At 37.9% G+C, this 26,852-nt stretch overlaps 1 protein-coding gene across 11 annotated transcripts; it reads right to left on the bottom strand.

The window, feature by feature from the left end:
* Positions 1-1,324: 1,324 nt before the first annotated feature.
* LOC311297516 (uncharacterized protein) lies at positions 1,325-21,115 on the bottom strand. 11 transcript variants are annotated; one of them, XM_084419844.1, is made up of 5 exons: positions 21,048-21,115; positions 11,924-12,268; positions 4,886-6,401; positions 2,927-3,023; positions 1,497-2,194 (listed from the first exon to the last, which is right to left on the bottom strand). In XM_084419844.1, exons 3-4 carry the CDS (start codon positions 6,394-6,396, stop codon positions 2,954-2,956), a joined length of 1,581 nt encoding a protein of 526 aa, XP_084275970.1. In that variant the 5' UTR covers positions 6,397-6,401; positions 11,924-12,268; positions 21,048-21,115; the 3' UTR covers positions 1,497-2,194; positions 2,927-2,953. The 11 variants fall into 11 exon arrangements, with proteins under 11 accessions (XP_084275969.1, XP_084275970.1, XP_084275964.1 ...); XM_084419838.1 differs by having other exon boundaries at positions 1,497-2,215; positions 11,924-12,124; XM_084419846.1 differs by having other exon boundaries at positions 11,924-12,124.
* Between the last annotated feature and the right edge of the window lie 5,737 nt (positions 21,116-26,852).

Raw genomic sequence — 26,852 nt, 5'->3', positions numbered from 1 at the left:
GAGCGTGTGCGTGCGCGCGCGCGTATTTTGAAGTGCGATTGCGTCACAGCGGCGCGACGAAGGAAGTCCCAATTCAAAGGCTGAACCCTTCTTTTGGGGGTAGTTTTTTATTACTGTTAACAAAAAAATAAGAGTATGTTACAAATACTACAGTATACAAGAAAACACAACAAATGTAACACTAGGGGGATTAATGTAGAACTACATTGACATTGACACATTTACATTTTCAAAGTTTGAACTGCTTTTTTTCTTCATAGAAAATCGGATTGATCAATATAAAGCTCAATTACTGTCTTAAATGATGTAAAACATGTTATATACAATGTATTATATAAACTGTGCTTATCTGTAGTTCTCCAAAAGACCAAATAATAGATGTTTCCAAAACAACACAGAACAAAGATGAGCCTTTAGTTGGGCTCTTTGAAGCTTGCATGGCCATAAAGTTCTTAGCTGTTTTTTTTTTTCGTTGGTTAGCGTAGACTGGCTGGAGCCCACTCTATTTAGGGCCCTAGATTAGACTTTGATTTTGGGTCTGGAGTGTTGAGTTCTGTGTGGAATTATGTTTGAACGAATCACCCTTTTTTTGCATTTATAACATACCCTTGTTGATTTATATACTTATGCGGTAAAAAGTTAAGCTTGAAAATTAAGGACCATGATAACAATGCCTGGCGATGAAATTCAGATAATTGCACTGATATTTTGTCAATTACAAACAAGAAGAAAATGTATATTACCAACTTTAGAAAGCATATGGGAAGGGATAAAGTTCCAAATGGAGTAAGGATTTCTAACATCTGACCAATCTGACAAAGCCAATTTACTTAAAATGTTTTATTTAAAATTCACAATTTTCATATGAATTCACATGATTTCATTATGTACTGTATTTTGGTTTCCATATAATGTCAAATAGCACTTTATCAATCTCTTTACAAATGTTTATATTAAGATGCAAAGCCATTGCTGTATAAGTCAGTCTAGAAATATCCTCAGCGTTTGTAATCAGATCTCTGTCCCTTAAAGAAAGATCTCCCAAAAGCCATTGATTTTTCCTTTTCGGCTTTTCAAAAATTGGGATGAAATTTAGTAAACACCTTTTGTGCTGATCTTTAGTAATGACTATTCCCAAATACTGAACCTCATTTTTTCAGGGGAATACCATAATACTCCACATAGCAAGCAGTCTTGTCCCGAATGTGTCCTCGATCTGGCACTGCTGGCCTGTGGGCAATGGCATGTCTCCTGTCAGCCGGAGCCGGGCCGTGTGTGGCAATAATGGCACAGCATGATCACGGCAAAACACATGGGTTGAATGTTGGTGGGAGGAGTGTGATCCAGATCAATCCAGTGATCATCTGATCCAAATCAGGATTGTCCCGAATGTGTGCTCGATCAATTAATAACCCACAACTGGCCCTGCACTGGGACAAAATAGGAATCAAATCCGATTTATCTACTTGGGAAAACAATGTCAGAGCAAGTCAGAGTAAAATCAAATGTAACAATTTATTATGTCAGGTAAATGTGTCATATGCCAATTTCATAATCAGTTCAAGGATAACAAATACAACAACAACAGATAAAATTTGCTACGTGGGAAGAAGCTTCAGAACATTCCTTGATGGCCATAAGCTCACATTTAGCAAAATGTATATGAACATATACACAGAAAATCTGCCACAGAAATCTGGTTTTGGTTTTGAATGAAGAGTTTAGTGTCATTGACTAAACGGGTTTTCTTTATTTCTCTATCAGTGATAGTGATACCTTTTATTGGACTTGATTTAATATGAGAAGAAAGAAGCTGACTCGCAAAAAAAAAAGAGGTATGGTATTTGGCTAAATGATGCGTTGTGGTCGTGTCTAGGCGCAGGTCCACCATCTGATCTGGATCCGGCTAGCTACATTCATAACGTTTTAGAGGACGCAGGTTTCATTACATCATCACGTACACTAGAAGTCCCATTTCATTGGCTCGGCGCCAACCAATAAAACGGCTCATTTGAACACCCCATTGAACACAGCTCATTTGTGGATCCATTCTGAAAATAAAATCTCAAAGTTCAAGTTCCTCCTCATTGAAACGCCTCAGAAGACTCGACGGTGAAACTGAATGATGGAAAAGACGGCGCGAGCAGTGACGTCATCGGCCTCCAACGGTAGATGATCAAAGACGCGCCAAATACTGTTCAGAACGACAAAACACCTATAAACATCAACATAATCAGGTAACACTTTAGAATAAAGGTTCATCCGTTAATGAAGATCTACACAGGAACAAATGAGCAACACAATATTAACAATCTTGTGACTACTAATAACTAACAAGAAACTCTTATTAACGAATTAGTAAGTAATAGCACACAGATGAAAGTGGTAGTTCACTATTAACTAATCAATAACTACTATTTTTTTTAATGCTTCCCAGAGAACTACTGAACACGTTTCATAATTCATGCAAAACTAATCAATAACTAATGCAGGACAAATGACTAGCACTACATTAACATTTGAACTGCTATTGTAAACGAATACACAGAGAAAGCTGAGTAAAAGCTGTCAGTATTTAGCCTATGCTGTCATATAGCAATAATTAGCTAGCTCATCTATATACTGTATGTGTGTGTGTGAATATCTTGTGTATGATTAGAAGATTCTACACTTTAGGATTGGCTTTTCATTAGTAACTACTGTAAGAATCATGGTAACTAGCTAGTAATAACTCAGCTCTAGTTCTAGAAAAACAATCTAGTGAGCATCAGCATGTTCTTCAGCAAAAAAAAATTATCAATAATTTTTTTGTGTGTGCTTTAATTTGTCATGTTTTTATTCTCAGCCTGAAGCAATGTAAATCTGGTGAGCATCAGCATGTTCTTCAGCATGATGAGTGAATAAAGAATAAAGAATAAACACCAACCTCTTTGTTCTTCAGTATCATGATGTTTCATTCTGCAGGTTCTGGATCACTGGCGTTCTCTCCGTCCTCTCCTTCCAGATGCTTTCTGGTACTCAGGCTAATCACATGATAAATAAACAAACAAACAAATAAATAAATAAATAAAATATCGGATTAGATCACATAATCCAGATTTGCTGACAGACTGAATCTCTTGTCGCAGTGTGAACATTTGGAAGGTTTTTCTCCAGTATGAATTGCCTGGTGCAGTTTTAAACTTGAATGCAATTTTTTTGTATTTCTTTCTTCTTTTTTTTTTATAACTAATTGTCAACCTCAAGTTTCAGGTGTTTTTGTTCACAAAATCTTGATGTTAAGTTTTAGGTTAATATAACTATACATTACCAAGTTGACCAAAGAGGAGTTGTTGGCATTTAAATAGTTTATTTTTTACATTCATGTTAATATTACGTTGTCAGATTTGTGACATTACTTTTTATGTAATGCTAAAACACTGCTGGTCACTTTCAGAAGTTGTAGTGAGGCTTTCTTTTCCAAAAAGAATGTGAAGCATTTATACTATATTGGCAAAAGTTTCAGGACGTCTGCCTTTACAGGCACATGAATTTTAAGGATATCCCATTCTTAATCCATAGGGTTTAATATGGAGTTGGCCCGTCTCTGCCGCTATAACAGCTTTAACTCTTCTGGGAAGGCTTTCCACAAGATTTAGGAGTGTGTTTATGGGAATTTTTGACCATTCTTCTGGAAGCGCATTAGTGAGGTAAGGCACTGATGTTGTACGAGAAGGCCTGTCTCGCAGTCTTAGCTGTAATTCATCCCAAAGGTGTTTTATCAGGTTGAGGTCAGGACTCTCTGCAGGCCAGTCCAGTTCCTCCACACCAAACTCGCTCATGTATGTCTTTATAGACCTTGCTTTGTGCACTGGTGCGCAGTCATGTTGGAACAGGAACATCCCCAAACTGTTCCCACAAAGCTGGGGGCATGACATTGTCCGTAATATCTTTATATGATGAAGCATTAAGAATTCCTTTCACTGGAACTAAGGGGCCAAGCCCAACCCCCGAAAAACAACCCCACACCATAATCCCCCCTCCACCAAACTTTACACTTGGCACAATGCAGTCAGGCAAGTACCATTCTGGGAACTGCCAAACCCAGACTTGTCCATCGGATATCCAGTCAGAGAAGCGTGATTCGTCACTCCGGAGAACACATCTCCACTGCTCTAGAGTCCAGTGGCATCCCACATTTTTCATTGCGCTTGGTAATGTAAGGCTTGGATGCAGAGCTCGGCCATGGAAACCCATTCCATGAAGCTCTACGTTCTTGAGCCAATCTGAAGGCCACGCGAAGTTTGGAGGTCTGTAGCTATTGACTTTTTCATGGCCTACCACTTCATGGCTGAGTTGCTATTGTTCCCAATTGCTTCCACTTTGTTATAATACCACTAACAGTTGACCGTGGAATATTTAGTAGTGAGGAAATGTCATGAATGGACTTATTGCACAGGTGGAAACCTATCACGGTACCACGCTTGAATTCACTGAGCTCCTGAGAGCGACCCGTTCTTTCACAGATGTTTGTAGAAGCGTCTGCATGCCTAGGGCTTGATTTTATACAACTGTGGCCATGGACGTGATTAAAACACCTGAATTCAATGATTTGGAGGGGTGTCCCAATACTTTTGGCAATATAGTGTATATTTGTCATACCATTTTCAGCTTTTAAATATTTAAATATAATTTTAATTAATTTTACACACTTAAAGCAATATCGTATAGCATATTGAATATCGCATGATTTAACAAGGTATTGTATATCGCACTTTTGTTTTAATATCCCACAGCCCTAAATTAGATCAACCAACAAAATGTCATGACGCTCATCCTAGCTGATAAGAAACTAACTTACACAGAAGAGACTGAGTTTCTCAACACATAAAGATGAACTACTTACCGTGATCTCAGACTGCGGTGATGTGGTTTCTCCACTGCATGGATCTTCATGTGTTTCTTCAGTTGACTTATAATAGTGAAACTCTTTCCACACTGATCACACGTGTGCGGCTTCTCTCTGCTGTGGATCCTCTCATGGGCTTTCAGATCTGATGAGCGAATGAATTTTTTGTCACAGTGTGAACACTTGTAAGGTTTTTCTCCAGTGTGGATCCTCTCATGTGTTTTCAGATTTGCTGAGCGAATGAATTTCTTGTCACAGTGTGAACACTTGTAAGGTTTTTCTCCAGTGTGGATCATCTCATGTGTTTTCAGATCTGCTGAGCGAATGAATCTCTTGTCACAGTGTGAACACTTGTAAGGTTTTTCTCCAGTGTGGATCCTCTCATGTACTTTTAGATATGATGACTGATTGAATCTCTTGTCACAATGTGAACACTTGTATGGTTTTTCTCCAGTGTGGATCCTCTCATGCATTTTCAGATTTAATGATATACTGAATCTCTTGTCACAGTGTGAACACTTGTAAGGGGTTTCTCCAGTGTGGATCATCTGGTGTAGTTTTAAACAATGTGCTGAAGTAAAAGTCTTCTCACACTCAAAGCACATATGAACTCCTACACCAGTATGAATTCTTTGATGTACTTGTAAACTATACAGCAGTGAAAAACTCTTTCCACATTCAGAACATGAGTGAGACTTCTTCTTCATATGAACTCTCAGGTGTGCCTTCAGGTTTGATGCCCTAAGAAATTTTTTTCCACATTGATCACATGTGAATGTTTTCTCTCCAGTGTGGATCCTCATGTGAACCTTAAGGTGCCCTGATTGTGCGAAACTCTTCCCACATTGATCACATGTGTGAGGTTTCTCTCCAGTGTGGATCATCATATGTCGACTAAGATTTGGTTTTTGTGTGAAACTCATCCCGCACTGATCACAAGTGAACGGCTTCTCTCCAGAGTGAACTCTCATGTGTTGTTTAAGATTACGTTTGTCTATGAAACTCTTCCCACTCTGAGTGCAGGGGAGCAGCTTCTCTCCTGTGTGGATCCTCATGTGAATCTCTAGACTATCTTTCCTTGGGAAACTCTTCCCGCACTGATCACATGAGAACGGCTTCTCTCCAGTGTGAACTCTCATGTGACGGTCAAGATTACGTGTGTTTGAGAAACTTTTTCCACACTGAGTGCAGGTTGTAGATTTCTTGGCTCTTCTTTTCTTAAAAAAATTATTTTTAGTCTTTGAGCGACTCAAAGGTTTTCCTCCAGGTTTGACATGATGCTTCTCCTTCACTTCACTCTGTTCTTCACTCTCCTCCTTCACTTCACTCAGTTCTTCACTCTCCTCCTTCACTTCACTCAGTTCTTCACTCTCCTCCTTCACTTCACTCAGTTCTTCACTCTCCTCCTTCACTTCTCTCAGTTCTTCACTCTCCTCCTTCACTTCACTCAGTTCTTCACTCTCCTCCTTCACTTCACTCAGTTCTTCACTCTCCTCCTTCACTTCCATCAGGTCTGAAATGAAAGAAAATGTTTTAATTTTAAGCATATCAAAATAATTAAAAGAGAGAAATATAAAGTGAAAGGACATAAAAGTCTAAGTGGTATTTTCGCTCATACCTTTATGAAACACGAAAGAGACCGAGTGTGTCCGAGAGTCCGCGAGCGACAGTGCGTGAGAGAGACCCGAGTGTGTCTCTGCATTAGTAAATTGGTGCATAAGAGGCATGGAAGTTCGAAAAATGGACAACAATATAAATAAAACCAACAATTAAATTATTACCAATGAATTAGCAGACTGTGATTTGAATCAGATAGACAGAATATGACAACACTTTCTTGTCTGTCAGTACCACGACAAGGGGGATATTTTTTCCACAATTTGCAGCACTGCATTTTTTATTCTTTACTCAGAGAAACTTCACTATATGCTTGGACAGGACGAGCTGCAAAATACCTTACACACCATAGGAGGTGGTCAATCCATTGTATTTGTTTTCCATTGCACAAATTGCACAACCATTTCTAGGGTTTACAAAGAATGCTGTGAAAAGGGAAAAACATCCAGTATGCGGCAGTCCTGTGGGCGAAAATGCCTTGTTGTTGCCAGAGGTCAGAGGAGAATGGGCCGACTGATTCAAGCTGATAGAAGAGCAACTTTGACCGAAATAACCACTCGTTACAACCGAGGTATGCATTAAAGCATTTGTGAAGCCACAACACGCACAACCTTGAGGCGGATGGGCTACAACAGCAGAAGACCCCACCGGGTACCACTCATCTCCACTACAAATAGGAAAAAGACGCTACAATTTGCACAAGCTCACCAAAATTGGACAGTTGAAGACTGGAAAAATGTTGCCTGGTCTGATGAGTCTCGATTTCTGTTGAGACATTCAGATGGTAGAGTCAGAATTTGGCGTAAACAGAATGAGAACATGGATCCATCATGCCTTGTTACCACTGTGCAGGCTGGTGGTGGTGGTGTAATGGTGTGGGGGATGTTTTCTTGGCACACTTTAGGCCCCTTAGTGCCAATTGGGCATCGTTTAAATGCCACGGCCTACCCGAGCGTTGTTTCTGACCATGTCCATCCCTTTATGACCACCATGTACCCATCCTCTGATGGCTACTTCCAGCAGGATAATGCACCATGTCACAAAGCTTGAATCATTTCAAATTGGTTTCTTAAACATGACAATGAGTTCACTGTACTAAAATGGCCCCCACAGTCACCAGATCTCAACCCAATAGAGCATCTTTGGGATGTGGTGGAACGGGAGCTTCGTGCCCTGGATGTGCATCCCACAAATCTCCATCAACTGCAAGATGCTATCCTATCAATATGGGCCAACATTTCTAAAGAATGCTTTCAGCACCTTGTTGAATCAATGCCACGTAGAATTAAGGCAGTTCTGAAGGCGAAAGGGGGTCAAACACAGTATTAGTATGGTGTTCCTAATAATCCTTTAGGTGAGTGTATATATATATACACACTGCTCAAAAAAATAAAGGGAACACTTTTTAATCAGAGAATAGCATCAAGTCAGTTAAACTCCTGGGATATTGAGCTGGTCAGTTAAGTAACAGAGGGGGTTGGTAATCAGTTTCAGCTGCTTTAACCCTCTGAGGTCGAAAAACGCGCCCCCGCGTTTTGCTGGACTTTTTTTACATTGTAGCACTTTAAACTTAAATTACTCCGTCATTTATGGTCATACAGAAAAAATAAATATAAAAAAATAATCTGTGATATTTCTACTTTTGTATGTGTCCACTTACAATCAAATCAAAACATTGTGCTTTTGAAAAATAAAGAAAATAAACAGGGTGTGCGTTCTGCCTCTCCGTCGCGTGAACTTTTTTTTCTTGAGCACGTCTATAAACTGAAACAAAACTCAGCGAATACTTGTCACACATTTATGAGCCATATACCTTTATAAACATTTAAGTGTGTACTTTTAAATGATCGGATTCAAACTGAAAACAAATATTTTCTGTTTAAGTAATTTGTATAAAACCAACAAGATGTCCAGCTTCTCAAACGCTTGCTCATTACAGTTAATTTGGCCACGCCCACTCGCGCAAAAGATATTCACATGCAAATCTCCACATGGAACGCGAACGCGCTCATTACCTCAGAAACAAAACACTTCATCAGTCTCTGCTTTTCGTCGAGTTTGAAAGACGTGAGTTTACATTGGATTTACCCCAGAAGAAGAACGCGATTTGAAGACAAGAAAGATAAGAAATTCTTACATATTAGTTTGTTATTGTTGCATAAATTTCACATTGCAGTTGAACTGTTGCTAGATATAAGGTGAATATTATAATATTTAGACCCGTGTTTACTGTTACTGTGTTTGTGGATATCTGCTCAAACGTAGATATGTATATGGTAGGCCTAACCATAATGTTTTATATTTGAGCGCGATCGCGTTTGAATGTATCATATCTTTGATCGCGATCGTGTTTGAATGCATCATATTTTGGAAAAGCAAAACGCTCCCAACGGCTTCATGTTTTTACTGTTATCTAGTTTAATATCATCATAACGAATGGAAACATTTGAAGTAACATGATAATCAATATATTTTTCTCTAGCTTAGTTGTTACTGAAATCTTTTTGAAAATGTATATAGGCTGCTATATTGTTATTATTTTATGCAGCACTGCGCATAGCCTATACCTACAAGGCACAACAAACCTGTGTTCATTATATAATATATTGTTGGAAACATTTGTGTGAGTGTGTGTGTGTATTCTGTGAATTTTAAAAAGCAATTTTAACCAGAAAAATCTAAAATGTATTCCCCAAATCGTGCAGGCCTTTCTCTTGATATCAGTATGTTCACTTTTTTTATTTTTTTATTTTTTTCAGGGCCCAGATGCCACTGAGTCCTGCTGACTTCAACATTCACAGTACATGTCTCTGTACATGAACATGGTAAAGTGAAAATCAAACACCTTGGAAATGAAAGGTATGTACAATGTTTTTAGGAATGGCACAAAGGTCTCTTTCTTTGGATCATTGTTATCAATAAGTGTTTTTTTGTTGTGTATCTTTGGATTATGTTGTAAATAAATCCAAACAATTTTAAAAGCCATTCTTTTTTTAATCTCGTCATTCTTTGTGCAAGGTTGGTCAGAATGATGGGCCCTGATAAGCTCCTAATAGGGCCATTAGGGCGTGTCTTTGTCTTTCTCAGGTGTGGAAAGCTTGCATATTAATGAGATGATCCGCCCCTTCGCATATTGCTTTTTCACACAAAACACGTCGTAAAAATTTTAAATCAATATATTGTCTTCTCTGAATGAGCAGTCAAGGTGATTTTCACATAGTTTTAGAGCAAATATTCTAGGCTACGTCATACAATTTTCAAAAGTCTTGTGAAGAAATAATCAGTATGGGTTTCATGACCTTATTTCAGTGAGAATTTTTTTTTGTATTTTCACAAACCACGCATAAATGTCATTATCTCAAAACTACAAACTTTTACACACATGCTGTTGATATATTATTGTAGCAGAGTTTGTGCTGAATACAGTGTAATAAGACTTTAGCCATGAAAATGTCACAAGTAACAGAAATAAGCACAAATGTCAGAGCATGTCAGAACACCTCCAGGGCCCAGAAAACAGCTCAGACCCCAGAGGGTTAATGTTAATGAAATTAACAGCAGGTGCACTAGATGGGCAACAGTGAGACAACCCCCGAAACAGGAATGGTTTTACAGGTGGAGGCCACTGACATTTTTTCCCTACTCATCTTTTCTGACTGTTTTTCACCAGTTTTGCATTTGGCTAGGGTCAGTGTCACTACTGGTAGCATGAGGCGATACCTGGACCCTACAGAGGTTGAGCAGGCAGTCCAGCTCCTTCAGGATGGCTCATCAATACGTGCCATTGCCAGAAGGTTTGCTGTGTCTCCCAGCACAGTCTCAAGAGCATGGAGGAGATTCCAGGAAGACAGACAGCTACTCTAGAGAGCTGGACAGGGCCGTAGAAGGTCCTTAACCCATCAGCAGGACCGGTATCTGCTCCTTTGTGCGAGGAGGAACATGATGAGCACTGCCAGAGCCCTACAAAATGACCTCCAGCAGGCCACTGGTGTGAATGTCTCTGACCAAACAATCAGAAACAGACTTCATGAGGGTGGCCTGAGGGCCCGACGTCCTCTAGTGGGCCCTGTGCTCACTGCCCAGCACCAGGGAGCTCGATTGGCATTTCCCATTGAACACCAGAATTGGCAGATCCGCCACTGGTGCCCTGTGGTTTTCACAAATGAGAGCAGGTTCACCCTGAGCACGTGACAGACAGGAAAGGGTCTGGAGAAGCCGTGGAGAATGTTATGCTGCCTGTAACATCGTTCAGCATGACCGGTTTGGTGGTGGGTCAGTGATGGTCTGGGGAGGCATATCCATGGAGGGACGCACAGACCTCTGCAGGCTAGACAATGGCACCCTGACTGCCATTAGGTATCGGGATGAAATCCTTGGATCCATTGTCAGACCCTATGCTGGTGCAGTGGGTCTTGGGTTCCTCCTGGTGCACAACAATGCCCGGCCTCATGTGGCGAGAGCATGCAGTTCCTGGAGGATGAAGGAATGATACCATTGAAGGGCCACCACGCTCACCTGACCTACATCCAATAGAACACCTCTGGGACATTGTGTTTCGGTCCATCTGACATCACCTGGTTGCACCTCAGACTGTCCAGGAGCTCAATGATGCGCTGGTCCAGATCTGGGAGGAAATACCCCAGGACACCATCCGTCGTCTCATTAGGAGCATGCCCCGACGTTGTCAGGCATGCATACAAGCACGTGGGGGCCATACAAACTACTGAGTACCATTTTGAGTTGCTGCAATGAAATTTCAGCAAAATTGACAAGCCTGCTGCATCATTTTTTCACTTAGATTTCCGGGGTGTTTTTGAATTCAGTCCTCTGTAGGTTGATCATTTTCATTTCCATCAAACGATGTGGCATCCTTTCGTTCATAACATATTACCCAGTCCATATTAGTATAGATATCCAACATGATATTTTTCCCCATTGAGATCTGATGTGTTTTCAAAGTGTTCCTTTAATTTTTTTGAGCAGTGTATATATGACATTTTCTTCTAGAATGATCATTTTTATCAAGCTTGTATATTTAAGTTAAGTGATTTCACTTAAATGGCAATGCAAATTACCCATTAATAGAAGAAAATTTCAGATGGCACTTAGAGGCTTTTGCATCTGAACTCTTCATACACACATACACACACACACACACATATATATATATATATATATGAGAGAGAGAGAGAGAGAGAGAGAGAGAGTGAAATATCAAAATTTTGGTAACATGGATGCAGAAATTATGAACCAGATTTAAATGTAAAATAAAAGATAATACTATTTAGTTTGACCTGATGTTGACAATCAATATGAACATTTCTCAAACTTTGCTTTAATGACAATTTTTGAAAACCAAAAATGAAACCGCTTGTACCATTTCATAGTTTAACTGTTTATCTAAAAGTAATGAAGTACTTGATTGTTTCTAACATGAATGTTCTTCAGCATCATGAATGAATGAAGAATAAACACCAACCTCTTTGTTCTTCAGGATCTTCAGTGTGTTTCATTCTGCAGGGTTCTGGATCACTCATGTTCTCACTGTCCTCTTTAATAAACTCAGTCTTTGCAGATTTCAGCTCTTCCTGATGCTCTGATGCTCGTCTTCACTTGAAGCTGTTGGGAATTTACAGCATTTATTGGGGAATTGCAGTGGGAGGAGCTTCACTGATGATGAATTACAGTGGGAGGAGCTTAAGTGATGATGAATTGCAGTGGGAGGAGCTTAACTGATGTTGAATTACAGTGGGAGGAGCTGATCTGCCAAATTCAAAAATATATCAGTAAAATCGTCCATGTATAAACAATGGTAAGAATTTGATCTCCAACAAATTACCTACAGATTTGTCTCCAACAATTACCCTCAGTCTGTTGACACCAATGAAATCAGCTTTAAGTGTCAATTTACAGGAGATCTGAACCATCAGCATAATAAATGAGGTGAAAACAGGAACTATTATCATGATATAAAGAGTGTTTTCAGCAGATCTGTTAATATTGATGAGCCTCAGACTATCAACACTCATTCAACAAGCCATTCAGGATCATCAGCAGATCATCTCACTTTATTCTGAGTGTTTGCTGTTAGAAAAACATTATTTGAGTCAGGATACATGACTATAAAACTATATTTAACTATACTTAAAAGACAATAATGTTATTTCTCACAATATTACACGTATAAAACATCAATAATGCAAAAAGAAACACTGTTGACACTCAGGTAAATAACTACCCTACTAAACCATAAAATGCAGAAACTGACAATGATCATAAAACCTTTATTAAAATAAAGAGCACCACAAAACAATAATGTTATGTCAAACTATATATATATATATATATATATATATATATATATATATATATATATATATATACACACAAGTCAAAAGTTTGGAAACATTACTATTTTTAATGTTTTTGAAAGAAGTCTCTTATGCTCATATCAAGCCTGCAGTATATATATATATATATATATATATATATATATATATATATATATATATATAAAGTAATATTATGAAATATTATTACAATTTAAAATAATGGTTCTCTTTTTTAATATATTTTAAAATGTAATTTATTTTTGTGATGCAAAGCTGAATTTTCATCAGCAAGTACTCCAGTCTTTGGTGTCTTATGATCCTTCAGAAATCATTCACTGTAAAAAAGCCAACTTACTGAAAGTTCTCCAAATAAACATAAAACAGTAAAATGAACTGAGATAGTTTTATTGGAAGTGTTCATGTATGGCGTTATTTTTTAGTCAAAAGTCATGAGCGTGTAAGACATGCTCACGAGCACATTATGTTATTTCACACGCGCAAAAATGAACCTTCAGCTGGCATGATAAAAGTACTTGCGCACACATTCAACAACCGAGAGGTGTACAAGTAGCTGCGAGCGAGCGCCTGGCATACTCTCATAGGTTAACTCTGCTTGTACAGTGGAATCCTGCTCGCGCGCAGCGGGCTTCTGCTCGAGGAGTGCTGTTTTGCTCGCGCAGTGGATTTCTGCTCGCTCAGCTGATTTCTGCTCGCTCGAGTCTACATGACTTTTGACAATTTGGGGGCGGAAACCAAGGAGGGCACTGACCCTCTTATGATTGGTCACTTTCATCATGGAAAATCTTGGGAAATCCTAACCCCGCCCACCTTCTGACGTAGCGCGCGTCACTCAGCTCGCTCTGCTACTCCGGCTATCTCTGTGTATATTTTAGACAACGAAATATGTGATAAAACACCATACTAACTCTTTTCGTTTTCATTTAAAGAAATCTTAAACATGATAGCCACACAAATGTGGTTCAGGCAACGCGTATTGATTATATTCACTGCACATTGCCTATTTATAAAAATAAATAAATATATAAAACACAAACCTGCCTCTTTTCGTTTTAAATATAATATAAAAACATTAAACATTTTAATATGGTCCAGGCAATATGTGCATTTGTACTAAACAACAGATTTTGCAGTAAACAACATTAACGTTTTTAAAAATTTTACATACAATTATTACTATTTAAAATGACAAAACTCAACCCAGTCTCTTTTTGTTAAATTTCAGTTTTTATCAATATTAGCCATTATAAAAGTATCCACCTTTTTCTGCTCAGTCTAAACAATGCGCGCTGCCATCTGTTCGTAGCTTGACCTGTACTAGCAGCGAGAGAATGAGTTCAAGCTCCTCATGTGCAGTTGCTGGTTGTTTTAACAATTCAAAGAAGATTTCTAACTTTTTAGAAACTGAGTGTTTCGAGCATAAGATAAGAAGGAGATAAGAATTTATTTTCTAAAGAGCCGTGAGTCAAAAGAACCGGCTCTTTTCAGTGAGCTGAGTCAAACGAGCCAAAATGTTTTTCACATCTGTCATGTTAACATGGACAAAAGACAATCTCACAACAACATCACATCCTTTTAAAAATAAAAACAGTAGCCTACAGTATACAGTAGTCATAACTTAGAATTTTATTATAATTGTATTTCATATAATAGGCCTATACAATAATGTAATTTTTACTTGTCCATAACAACCCGAAAACTTGCCTGCTTGCCTTGCACATCTAATTAATGGGCAAAGTTTTCCGACTTTTTTTCTTATGCTTCAGTTTTAACGCTAACACGTTTACTTTATTGAATGTATCTGATACGGAACCGGACATGGGCATTATCTCCTTCTTATCTTATGCTCGAAACACTCAGTTTCTAAAAAGTTTGAAATCTTCTTTGAATTGTTAAAACAACCAACAACTGCACATGAGGAGCTTGAACTCATTCTCTCGCTGCTAGTACAGGTCAAGCGCTACGAACCGGAAGTAGGCAACCGGAGTCGTCGTTATGGCAGCGCGCATTGTTTAGAGCAGAATAAGGTGGATAAGTAAAAGGTATAAGAAGCTATACAAATAAAGCAAACAATTCAGTCAAACATACAAAGTCAGCGCTCTAGTCCATACAACGGTAAAGTTAAAGTCCCTGTAAAGTCAAAATTAAGTATGTGTTCCGAGTTTGTCACACCACAGAAAAATGTGTTATTAGCCACCCAGCCAAATTTGAATGATAAAAAAAGCCGGCAAGTACATAAAATAAGCTATCAAAATCTTGATAAAATGAGCATTAGTCTCTGCTCTCAAACGCTGGGGGCGTGTCTGCTGGCTGCGCTGAAACCACGCCCACTTGCGGGAAAGCTGCCGTCGCCACACTCAACTGTCTGTCACCGCTACAGACGGAATGGATGCTCCTAGCAGCTTACAAAGCCATACATGTTCGAGCCTGGACTACCTACTATAATTATAACATAAGCACACAAGGCAACTTATACTCATTGGTGGTCGACGGGAGGATGAAGGCCGAGACGGGAGATAGTCGGTTCGGCCCCATTTACCAGTAACAGCGGATTATCAGTGAATCCCAGTTGTCTCCGACGGAAGTTTATAAAACTATCCCGTGTAAAATGATCACTACAGAAGCGGGTTTTGGCGGTGATCCTCAGCTGTCCATCAAGGTGGCTCTTCACAAAATTAATCCACCTCTTCTTGATGTGATTGTTTTTCGGAAATTTAAATAAGGACGCCGATCTGTTTTGTACGTGATCGCATCCAGGTAGTAGCCTACGCATTTCCGTGACGAAGGCATAGCTAGCTAGCAAACTGTAGGCTGTACTAGTACTGACAGTAACTCGCGATCGGCAAACTGATGTGAATGTGCTATATTGTTAGGGGAGGGGCCAGCGTCAGGGGCTCCAGTGCGTCATCGAGTAGGGGCGTGTCCAGGAGCTCAGGGGCTCCAGTGCGTCATCGAGCCCCCGTTTTAGCCCCGCCCAAAAAATCCGGAACACAGCAATGGTGAAAAACTGTTCAACGGTCTAACTCCACAATTCAGTACTTCACAGTTCACAGTGTTTGTAATATGTTTTAGCAATACATTTCTAACATTTATAATGTGTTTAGATTTTTTTTTTAGAATTGCCTTTACAGGGACTTTAAATAGCTTATATGTATAGCTTTATTTGTATAGCTTCTTATACCTTTTACTTATACTTTTATAATGGCTATTGATAAAAACTGAAATTTAACAAAAAGAGACTGGGTTGAGTTTTGTCATTTTAAATTGTAATAATTGTATGTAAAATTTTTAAAAACTTTAATGTTGTTTACTGCAAAATCTGTTGTTTAGTACAAATGCACATATTGCCTGGACCATATTAAAATGTTTAATGTTTTTATATTATATTTAAAACGAAAAGAGGCAGGTTTGTGTTTTATATATATATATATATATATATATATATATTTTATAAATATAGGCAATGTGCAGTGAATATAATCAATACACGTTGCCTGAACCCCATTTGTGTGGCTATCATGTTTAAGATTTCTTTAAATGAAAACGAAAAGAGTTAGTATGGTGTTTTATCACATATTTCGTTGTCTAAAATATACACAGAGATAGCCGGAGTAGCAGAGCGAGCTGAGTGACGCGCGCTACGTCAGAAGGTGGGCGGGGTTACGATTTCCCAAGATTTTCCATGATGAAAGTGACCAATCATAAGAGGGTCAGTGCCCTCCTTGGTTTCCGCCCCCAAATTGTCAAAAGTCATGTAGACTCGAGCGAGCAGAAATCAGCTGAGCGAGCAGAAATCCACTGCGCGAGCAAAACAGCACTCCGCGAGCAGAAGCCCGCTGCGCGCGAGCAGGATTCCACTGTACAAGCAGAGTTAACCTATGAGAGTATGCCAGGCACTCGCTCGCAGCTACTTGTACACCTCTCGGTTGTTGAATTTGTGCTCGAGTACTTTTATCATGCCAGCTGAAGGTTCATTTTAGCGCGTGTGAAATAACATAATGTGCTCGTGAGCATGTCTTACACGCTCATGACATTTGACTAAAAAATAACGCCATATTCATGCATCATACTAAGTTGATTCAACAAATTCGTTACTTAAATGATGAAAACGTACAATGTTTTGTTGTTCAAACTAAATCGTTTTAGTTTTCATTGAAGTCCGCGTTTTTTGTTAGCGCGTGCGCAGTTTGAACCCTGAACGCATGCGCAGTTTGAGACTCGGCGGTTAGGTCTCTGTCTGCAGCTGCTGGTGAGAAGCATAGACGGATGAGAAGTCGGTAGCAAAGTGCTGCCTTCAATTCAGCGTTTCTGCAGAATCACTGGTATGTATTAATCATTTTTATAATCGACTGTATGTTATTTGTCATATATGATGTTTTGTGCTCTTCCCAAACTGATGGCCTGATGTAATTCACCATCACTGTTACAGGCCGCTGTTACATCACTACCAACTCTGACCAACTAATACTGGAAGAGGCCAATGCTGATGTTATCCTGCCTATTCAATCCAGCGTTTCCAAAGAGTCACAGGTATGTATTAACGACACACTGACAGGAATATTGCTCTTCGTGTTGTTTACTGTTACCGCCGGCGCTCTCTGGAAGACTACATTACCCATCACTGCCTAGAACTACAGCAAACTACGGCAGCTCAAATAGCTCAAAATACACGTGTGGTGGAAAATGCACGTTTAGTTTTTTTTTTTTTTTTTTGTGGTGACTCTCCCTGCATTCCAAATGGCATAATGTTATGTATTTTAAAAATAATATTTTTTTTATTGTGAATAAAATTTTTATTTTAAAGTAATTCATTAATGATTTAAGTAATAAGTGATGTGCTATGTTAGACATTTTTGAAGTAGAAATCCGTTTTGAAAGTTTAAAACACTGTTAATTACAATTACTAGGTTAGCTGAAAGAAATATTGTTTAAAAAAAAGGTACAAACTAAGACTTGACTTGGCCTTTAGGGACTTGAACATGTCTGGTATTTATAATTTTTATAATCAACTGTATGTTTTGTCATATCAAATGAGATGTTTGCTCATTATGTAAATTTACACTAGTTGAGGAGTTCAGAGAGAGATGGCCTGCCACCTGCACTTTTTCTAACGGATGAGGTAAACTATTTAATAGCAACTGTTATTATTATTATTATTATTATTATTTTAATTATTATTTCTTTAGAACATTTTAGGAATACTTATAGTAGTAAAACTTTGTGGTGATTCCAACTGACTCGTTTTTTACAGATCTCCATGGAGTTTTCGTGTATCTGTAACGTCGACCATGAGAATCTACTTTGAATGAACACATATAGAGAGGAAAATAGTAAGTAAATAACTTTATAATATCAGTTATCAATATCATAAACTTAATTATGACATCAGTCTGTTTTTCACGCAGTTGTCAATTGGGAAACTGTACATGATTTATTGACAAATTTTATGATTTTACTTTTTTGATTCCACTGTATGTAAAAGAGCAATCTGTACATTCTTTAAAAAATATCTTTGTTATGGACCAAGTCATATGGATTTGGAAATACATGAGGAAGAGTAAAATATGACAGAATTATCATTTTTGGGTGTGCTGTATACATTTAACTCCCAAAGCAGATCCCTATGTTAAATTATTAAGAGTTAAGGTCATAGTGCATCTGCAGATTAAAATAAATAAAAATATATATTCTTTTCCTTTCTTTTTAGGTGAGTGACATTACCACACGTCAGAAAACAGATCTTGAGGGATTGCCACTTTTCCAGCATGAAAACTCTACAAGTTTACCCAGGATCCGTCTGGTAAATTACCATTTTCATTTTAATTTCTTGGTCATTTTTTTATCTATTTATGTTTTACATGTATTCAGGTTATTTACACAACAACATAAATAATAATAATGTTGTTGTTGTTATTATTTTTAAATTTACACTTCAATTAATACCCCTATCTCATGAATTATTCTCCCAGGATACTGATCCTTTAGACCACGGCACCAAAGATGTAGAGATCGGAATCCTTACTGTGGTCGAAGATGCCGCTGTTACATCACTACCAACTCCGACCAACTAATACTGGAAGAGGCCATTGTTCTTGAGGACATTACAGATCTACCAGCAGTATACGCTTGTTCGGACTCATGAATGCACTGAATATGGATTATCCAAAAGAACTGAAGTAAACTTTCAAAGTAATTCAGAAGATTTTCATGGATCTTGGAGGTACCTTCTCTGCAAGACAAAGCCATTTTGCAAATGTCATTTGTGTGACATTCCTCCACTGGACACTGGTTCTTTTATAGTTAATGACAAAAAAAAAAAAAAAAAAAATACTGCTCTGTCAATGTATTGATTAATGTTAAGTATTAATTGGGTTCAACCTTAGCTTTAAAGGGATAGTTCATCCAAATATGAAAATTCTGTCATCATTTACTCACCCTCATGTTGTTCGAAACATGAATGAGTTTATTTCTTCTGCTGAACACAAAAAAATGATATTGTGAAGAATGTTACTACCAAATATTTGATAGTAGCCATTGACTGCCGCAGTATTTTAAGGCTACTGTCAACTGTTTAGTTACCAGCATTCTTCAGAATATCTTAATTTTAATTTCAATTTAAGTGTAAATCAATGATGACTGACTTTTCATTTTTGGGTGAACTGAACCTTCAGGCTAATGTTCTTTAACATGCATTGGTAAGTACCATGCATTGAGTTAACAAATTCAAGACTTGCTACGATAATGTCATTGTTGTGCATCAGACACAAACTGTTTAAATAAAAAAAGTTATCTTACTCGTGTTATGGTCTGACTCTTATTTAATTAAACTATTTAAATAATATATAATAAATCAATATAGGCCTATAAGATAATAGGCCCATTTGTGTTCAGCCAACTAAAAATACTTTGTTCTGTTATTCATTAGCTAAACATGACTATTTATGTTGAAGCAACTTATGATTTTAACGTAATCTTTATAGTTGTGTGGACTTGTTGCGTGGACAGTCCCTGTTTGTGGAGTTTACAGTGTTCTAATATGATGATTTGATACTCAGTTATTATCAATGATGGATGAACAGTTGTGCTGTTTAGTATATTTTTTTGGAATACTTTTTTCAGGATTCATTGATGAGTAAAACGTTAACAGCATTTATTCATAAAAACAGCATTTATTCAAAATAAAAACATTTCTAACAATATAAATCGTTACCATCACCTTTTATCAATTGAACGCATCCTTGTTGAATTTAAGTACTAATTTCTTTAACAAAAAATAGTTATTGTTCCCAAACTTTTGAATGGTAGTGTATATTGTTACAAAAGATTTCTATTCTACATAAATACAGTTCTTTTTAACTTTCTATTCATCAAATAATCCTGAAAAAAGTATCTCAGGTTATAAAAAGAATATTAAGCAGCACAACTGTTTCCAACATTGATCATAAATCAGCATATTAGAATGATTTCTGAAGGATCATAAGACACCAAAGACTGGAGTACTTGCTGATGAAAATTCAGCTTTGCATCACAAAAATAAATTACATTTTAAAGTATATTCAAAAAGAAAACCATTATTTTAAATTGTAATAATATTTCATAATATTACTGTTTTTTTTTTTAACTGCAGGCTTGATGAGCATAAGAGACTTCTTTAAAAAAACATTAAAAATAGTAGTTTCCAAACTTTTGACTTGTACTGTATATATAGCCTATATATTATTTTTTCATGTATAGGTTTAAATTGTCTCACGTGGCTCCCTATAGGCTCAATATAAAGTATTTAGTGGTATCTTCACCTTCATTTTAACAATGCAAAGTAAAGAAATACCAAATTTAATCCAAAGATGTTAAGAGTAAAAATAAAACGGCAGCAGCAACACTTGATATCGAGTCCAATTCCCCCCATTAACTTTTGACTTGACATTCAGTAACACTTCTCACTCCAAACATCGAGAGAATCACACAAACGAACACAAAATCGCTCAGGTCTGAATGAATTCAACATATTCTCCTCATGCTCGCTGCTGCTGCACTAAATGTTTATTTCAGTAGGAAGACGCCAGAAAAGACGCACAAGTATCGCTGTGATCGATGAAAACAATACAGAAATGAGTCTGTCGCTTAATCAAACTGCATAAAGTGTGTTTGATAGTTGTGTAAATATGAGAAATACCGTAAACTGCTCTTCTCACCTCAGAAGACTCGACGCTGACTCGTGTGTGTGTGTGTGTGTGTGTGTGTGTGTGTCAATCCGGAGGGCGGCGCATTTGAAGTGCGATTGCATCACAGCGGCGCGACCAAGGATGTCCCAATTCAAAGGCTGAACCAAGCGGCAACCTCCCCGTCTCTCTCTTGAAACCAACACGGAAGTGAGTTAAACTGCAATTCGTTGACTGGCCGCTTGAGGCTGGTGTCAAAAGTGAGTCAAATCTGTATCTCCCCCATGTTAAAATGCCAAATTTTACAGTAGAAAAAAACGTGTTTACAGCCTGGTGTCTGTATGTGGCTTTGGTCTATACAGCTAAGTTTGCCCTTCATGACAACTGTGAGGGGGGTGAATGTTTTTATAACTCATCCGTTTAGTTGATTAATCCTTAAAGTTCTGCATAATTAAGGGTGTGTCCACGTTTGAGTGACAAGTGGATTGCCGCTGATGTCAATGCTAGCCGTTTGTCTGCTGTTACTAGCCGTCACTTCACCTCAGCAAATGTTAGCTGCTGAACTTGCCATCTCTGCAGTGTTTTGTGATTTTTTTCGGGATTGTTTCTTACAATTTAATACACCCATTAGGCCTACTTCGCCCACGGTTTAGGATTCCGTAGTTGTCGTCGGGTATCGTTCAAGAGAACAACCAGCGCTATTTTAGTTGTTTTCCTCTGTGAACATGCACTAATGGATGTCTGACAATTTCGTTGCTTTTTGGAGTTTTCAGATTTAAAAACGTCAATAAAGGCTCGTTCGTTCTGCTCTCACAGAACAGATAGATTATAACATGCTTATGTACCGTCAGATAAAATCCTGCAGGTGTCGGCGCTTTCTCCGTCCATGCTATAAATGCACATTCTTGAATGAGTGCGGATTTTCTAGTGCATTTACTTGAACTTTATAGGCAATAATATATATGGTTTAACCCATTTGAGAGGCGGACAAAATCAGAATTTAAAATGGACTGAATTGGCTCTCTACGAACTTAACGAGCGATGCCGCGCTGACGGACCATAGACTATAATAACGTTAAAAAAGAGTGACTGACATGTAACGTTATGCACATAAATCACTGTCACACACTCTCTCAGAGTAATATTAAGTTACTGCATAATACATTTTTAACTAGCAGAATAGTACAGAATCACGATACACAGGCGCACTTGTAGCCATGTCTTTTAACTATTACAATATTTTGAAGGGCAAAAATAGGAACTTTTAATTGGCTTTACATCACTTGTCACTTTAGCGCGAGGCTCTGTGCAGTCGCAGACTTGGTACTGTCAGTAGCATATAGCATTACCTCCCCGGCCTGAGCTAACTCGATCACGTCGAGCTAGGTGGGCGTCATGCTCCTCAGCTCCACTCACGCCCCGCCTCTTTGCCCATTTTCTGTTATCGGGGAGTGACGCAAGGCAAAGATGGCGACGGCCGGCCCACTTTAGGCTTCAAAAATGCTCTTCAGAAACCTACGGGTGACGTCACGGACACAACGTCCATATTTTTTTACAGTCTATGGGCTGAACCCTTCTTTTACATATAGTGTAGTTATTCATTAACGAATGAACCTTATTCTAGAGTGTTACCCATAGCCTAATTACTCAAAAATAACAACAAGGATTACACACCGCTTCTATTTATTCCAGACAGTAATCAGTTTAGTAATTTCAGTGTATTTTGTAAAAACTGTGTTTTTTAAAGTTCATATTGTTCTGACTTCATTAAGCCTCATGGTCTGAATGAATGAAACATCAAACTGACTAGACCAAACTCTTTGAAATGTATATAGCCTATGATACTGGATATCAAGGGTGAAACTGTTAATAATGTAGACAGACAGCAATATCATTCAATGTCAGTCATGTGTGGGTGAAATATAATGTATTAGGCATTTAAAAGCTCTATAGAGAAATTAACAACATGGAAAGCTCAAAAAACAATCATATCAGGATACTTCATGACTATGTTAGTTTATATATTAACTATTGTTAACTAATGCACCTTATAAAGTGTTACCTGAAAGTATATATTTCATTTGCATGGAAGAGTAGAGGTAGAAGAGAAACTAGATGTTCTGATGAAAAGAGTTGAAGAATGAGTTAAAACTGTATATAAGATTCACATCTCTCTTAAAAGTGTTATGGCCTTCTTCTCCAGTGTGAATTTTCTGGTGGTCTTTCAGTTCATCTTCTGTAGTAAAGGACTTCAGGCAGCACTGAAACACACACCGCCGTGTCTTTTCTGCTGTAATATTATGAATGAATCTTCTCCTTTGTGTGAATCTTCAAAACACACACCGCCGTGTCTTTTCTGCTGTAATATTACGAATGAATCTTCTCCTTTGTGTGAATCTTCAGGTGTTTCTTCAGGACTGACGTCCAATGAATCTGTTTACCACACTGATCAGTTAAATGGTCTTTCTTCAGAATGAGAAGCTGATGTGATTTCAGAGTGAAAGCCTGAGCCGCTTCTTCCCAGTGTGAACTCTCATGTGCGAATCTTCAGACTTGATTTACATGTGAAACGGTGACAGATTAACAGGAGACAGATTTTTTGGCTTATTTTTTCCCTTTCCTGTTCACGTCCTTCAGGTCTAAAAGAAACATTAAATCAAGTGAGATTTCAATGAGAGACAAACGTGAAATGAAAAGTGAAGCTCAAAGTCAAGATCACTGATGAGTTCAATAGTCATTTTAATCCCATCAAATCTGGTCAACAACTGCTGTGCACGATTATGATCTATTTTAATGTCATGAAGATGATTTGTGTTATTAATCACTAGTTTGGTCATGAAACTCTAGATGACGCAGGCCCGACATGTGATCTGTAAGAAATCAGTTTCACTGATGCTCCAGAAGGAAACACGATGCATTACAAGCCGGGGGTGAAAACTTTTGAACAATCAAGCAACAGAAGATACATGCATGTTTCCCAGAAGACAAATTAAGTCAAATTTAACTTTCTTCAAATTCAAAATGTTTTACCTAGAAAAAAAAATGAAAAAAACGGAAGAATTTCTGAAGAACATTGTTTGCATTTTTTATTTATTTGCAATGTGCTTATACACTCACCTAAAGGATTATTAGGAACACCTGTTCAATTTCTCATTAATGCAATTATCTAATCAACCAATCACATGGCAGTTGCTTCAATGCATTTAGGGGTGTGGTCCTGGGCAAGACAATCTCCTGAACTCAAAATTGAATGTCAGAATGGGAAAGAAAGGTGATTTAAGCAATTTTGAGCGTGGCATGGTTGTTGGTGCCAGACGGGCTGGTCTGAGTATTTCACAATCTGCTCAGTTACTGGGATTTTCACGCACAACCATTTCTAGGGTTTACAAAGAATGGTGTGAAAAGGGAAAAACATCCAGAATGCGGCAGTCCTGTGGGCGAAAATGCCTTGTTGATGCTAGAGGTCAGAGGAGAATGGGCCAACTGATTCAAGCTGATAGAAGAGCAACTTTGACTGAAATAACCACTCGTTACAACCGAGGTATGCAGCAAAGCATTTGTGAAGCCACAACACGCACAACCTTGAGGCGGATGGGCTACAACAGCAGAAGACCCCACCGGGTACCTCTCATCTCCACTACAAATAGGAAAAATAGGCTACAATTTGCACGAGCTCACCAAAATTGGACAGTTGAAGACTGGAAAAATGTTGCCTGGTCTGATGAGTCTCGATTTCTGTTGAGACATTCAGATGGTAGAGTCAGAATTTGGCGTAAACAGAATGAGAACATGGATCCATCATGCCTTGTTACCACTGTGCAGGCTGGTGGTGGTGGTGTAATGGTGTGGGGGATGTTTTCTTGGCACACTTTAGGCCCCTTAGTGCCAATTGGGCATCGTTTAAATGCCACGGCCTACCTGAGCATTGTTTCTGACCATGTGCATCCCTTTATGACCACCATGTACCCATCCTCTGATGGCTACTTCCAGCAGGATAATGCACCATGTCTCAAAGCTCGAATCATTTCAAATTGGTTTCTTGAACATGACAATGAGTTCACTGTACTAAAATGGCCCCCACAGTCACAGATCTCAACCCAATAGAGCATCTTTGGGATGTGGTGGAACGGGAGCTTCGTGCCCTGGATGTGCATCCCACAAATCTCCATCACCTGCAAGATGCTATCCTATCAATATGGGCCAACATTTCTAAAGAATGCTTTCAGCACCTTGTTGAATCAATGCCATGTAGAATTAAGGCAGTTCTGAAGGCGAAAGGGGGTCAAACACAGTATTAGTATGGTGTTCCTAATAATCCTTTAGGTGAGTGTATAACTGTTAAACGTCCTATTGCTATGACCACTTTTGTACAAACACAATTTTCTCCAAGCAGGTATTTTAGATGGAACAATGGAAATATTCACAATTTTAATTGTTGTTGTTATTCTTTGTTTTACATACTCTGAACTGCACCAAAATACCTTGCATTTGTCTTGAACTTTTTGCACTGTACTTGTCTGTAAAAAAAAAAAAATATATATATATATATATATATACAGTGCTATGCATAAGTTTAGACACCCATGCTAAACTTGACTAAAAAGAGGAATAAAAAAATCATCTTTTGGAAATTGAACTTAATGCCTTAATTTAAAAAATTAGGAAAAATCCAACCTTTAAGGACACCAATTTTCTTTGTGTATGAATAATGTATCGTAAATAAATAAATGTTCTTCCTTAAAATACAGGGTGCATAAGTTTGGACACCCCTATGTTAAATTCCCATAGAGGCAGGCAGATTTTTATTTTTAAGTATTTTTTTTTATTTTTTGTTTATGATACTATGCATCCTGATAAAGTTCCCTTGGCCTTTGGAATTAAAATAGCCCCACATCATCACATAGCCTTCACCATACCTAGAGATTGGCATGGGGTACTTTCCATAAGATCATCTCTCAATGCAAATCAAACTAGCTATTAGGCTAACTGAAATAAAACCATGCCAATCTCTAGGTATGGTGAAGGCTATGTGATGATGTGGGGCTATTTTAATTCCAAAGGCCAAGGGAACTTTATCAGGATGCATAGTATCATAAACAAAAAATACTTAAAAATACTTAAAAATAAAAATCTGCCTGCCTCTATGGGAATTTAACATAGGGGTGTCCAAACTTATGCACCCTGTATTTTAAGGAAGAACATTTATTTATTTACGATACATTATTCATTCACAAAGAAAATTGGTGTCCTTAAAGGTTGGATTTTTCCTAATTTTTTAAATTAAGGCATTAAGTTCAATTTCCAAAAGATGATTTTTTATTCCTCTTTTTAGTCAACTTTAGCATGGGTGTCTAAACTTATGCATAGCACTGTATATATATATATATATATAAACTTCTATAATAAACATTTCAATGGGTAATTTTGTGGACTATATGTAAACATCTTTTATTTAAAATATCTTGTTCAGGCCAGTACTAAATAAAAAATAACATGCACTGTGTATGATCTGGGGGCTGTTCCATAAACCAAGATTAGAGTATAAGCCAGGCTTATTTCGGTTAGTCAGGCTTGTTTTTGGTAGATTCGGTTTCATAAATCAAACTTAAAAAAGTTCAAACTCAGTTACCCTGGAAACTTATGTTGGGAAACTAGCCTGGTCCAGGGCAGGCTAACTGTCAGGCTAAGCCTCAGTTGTTACACAGATCCTCTAACACTGACCAACAAGAACACAATGATATTACCACTGACACTCTCTCATACCATTATTGGACTTTATTAACCATTATTAGTCCAAACATACATACACAGTATACAGAAAATCAACTTAAATAAGGC

Source organism: Rutilus rutilus (genome assembly GCF_951802725.1).
Source record: "Rutilus rutilus genome assembly, chromosome: 1".
Classification (NCBI taxonomy): Eukaryota; Metazoa; Chordata; class Actinopteri; order Cypriniformes; family Leuciscidae; genus Rutilus; species Rutilus rutilus.
This window is presented reverse-complemented; position numbering and strand designations above follow the sequence as displayed.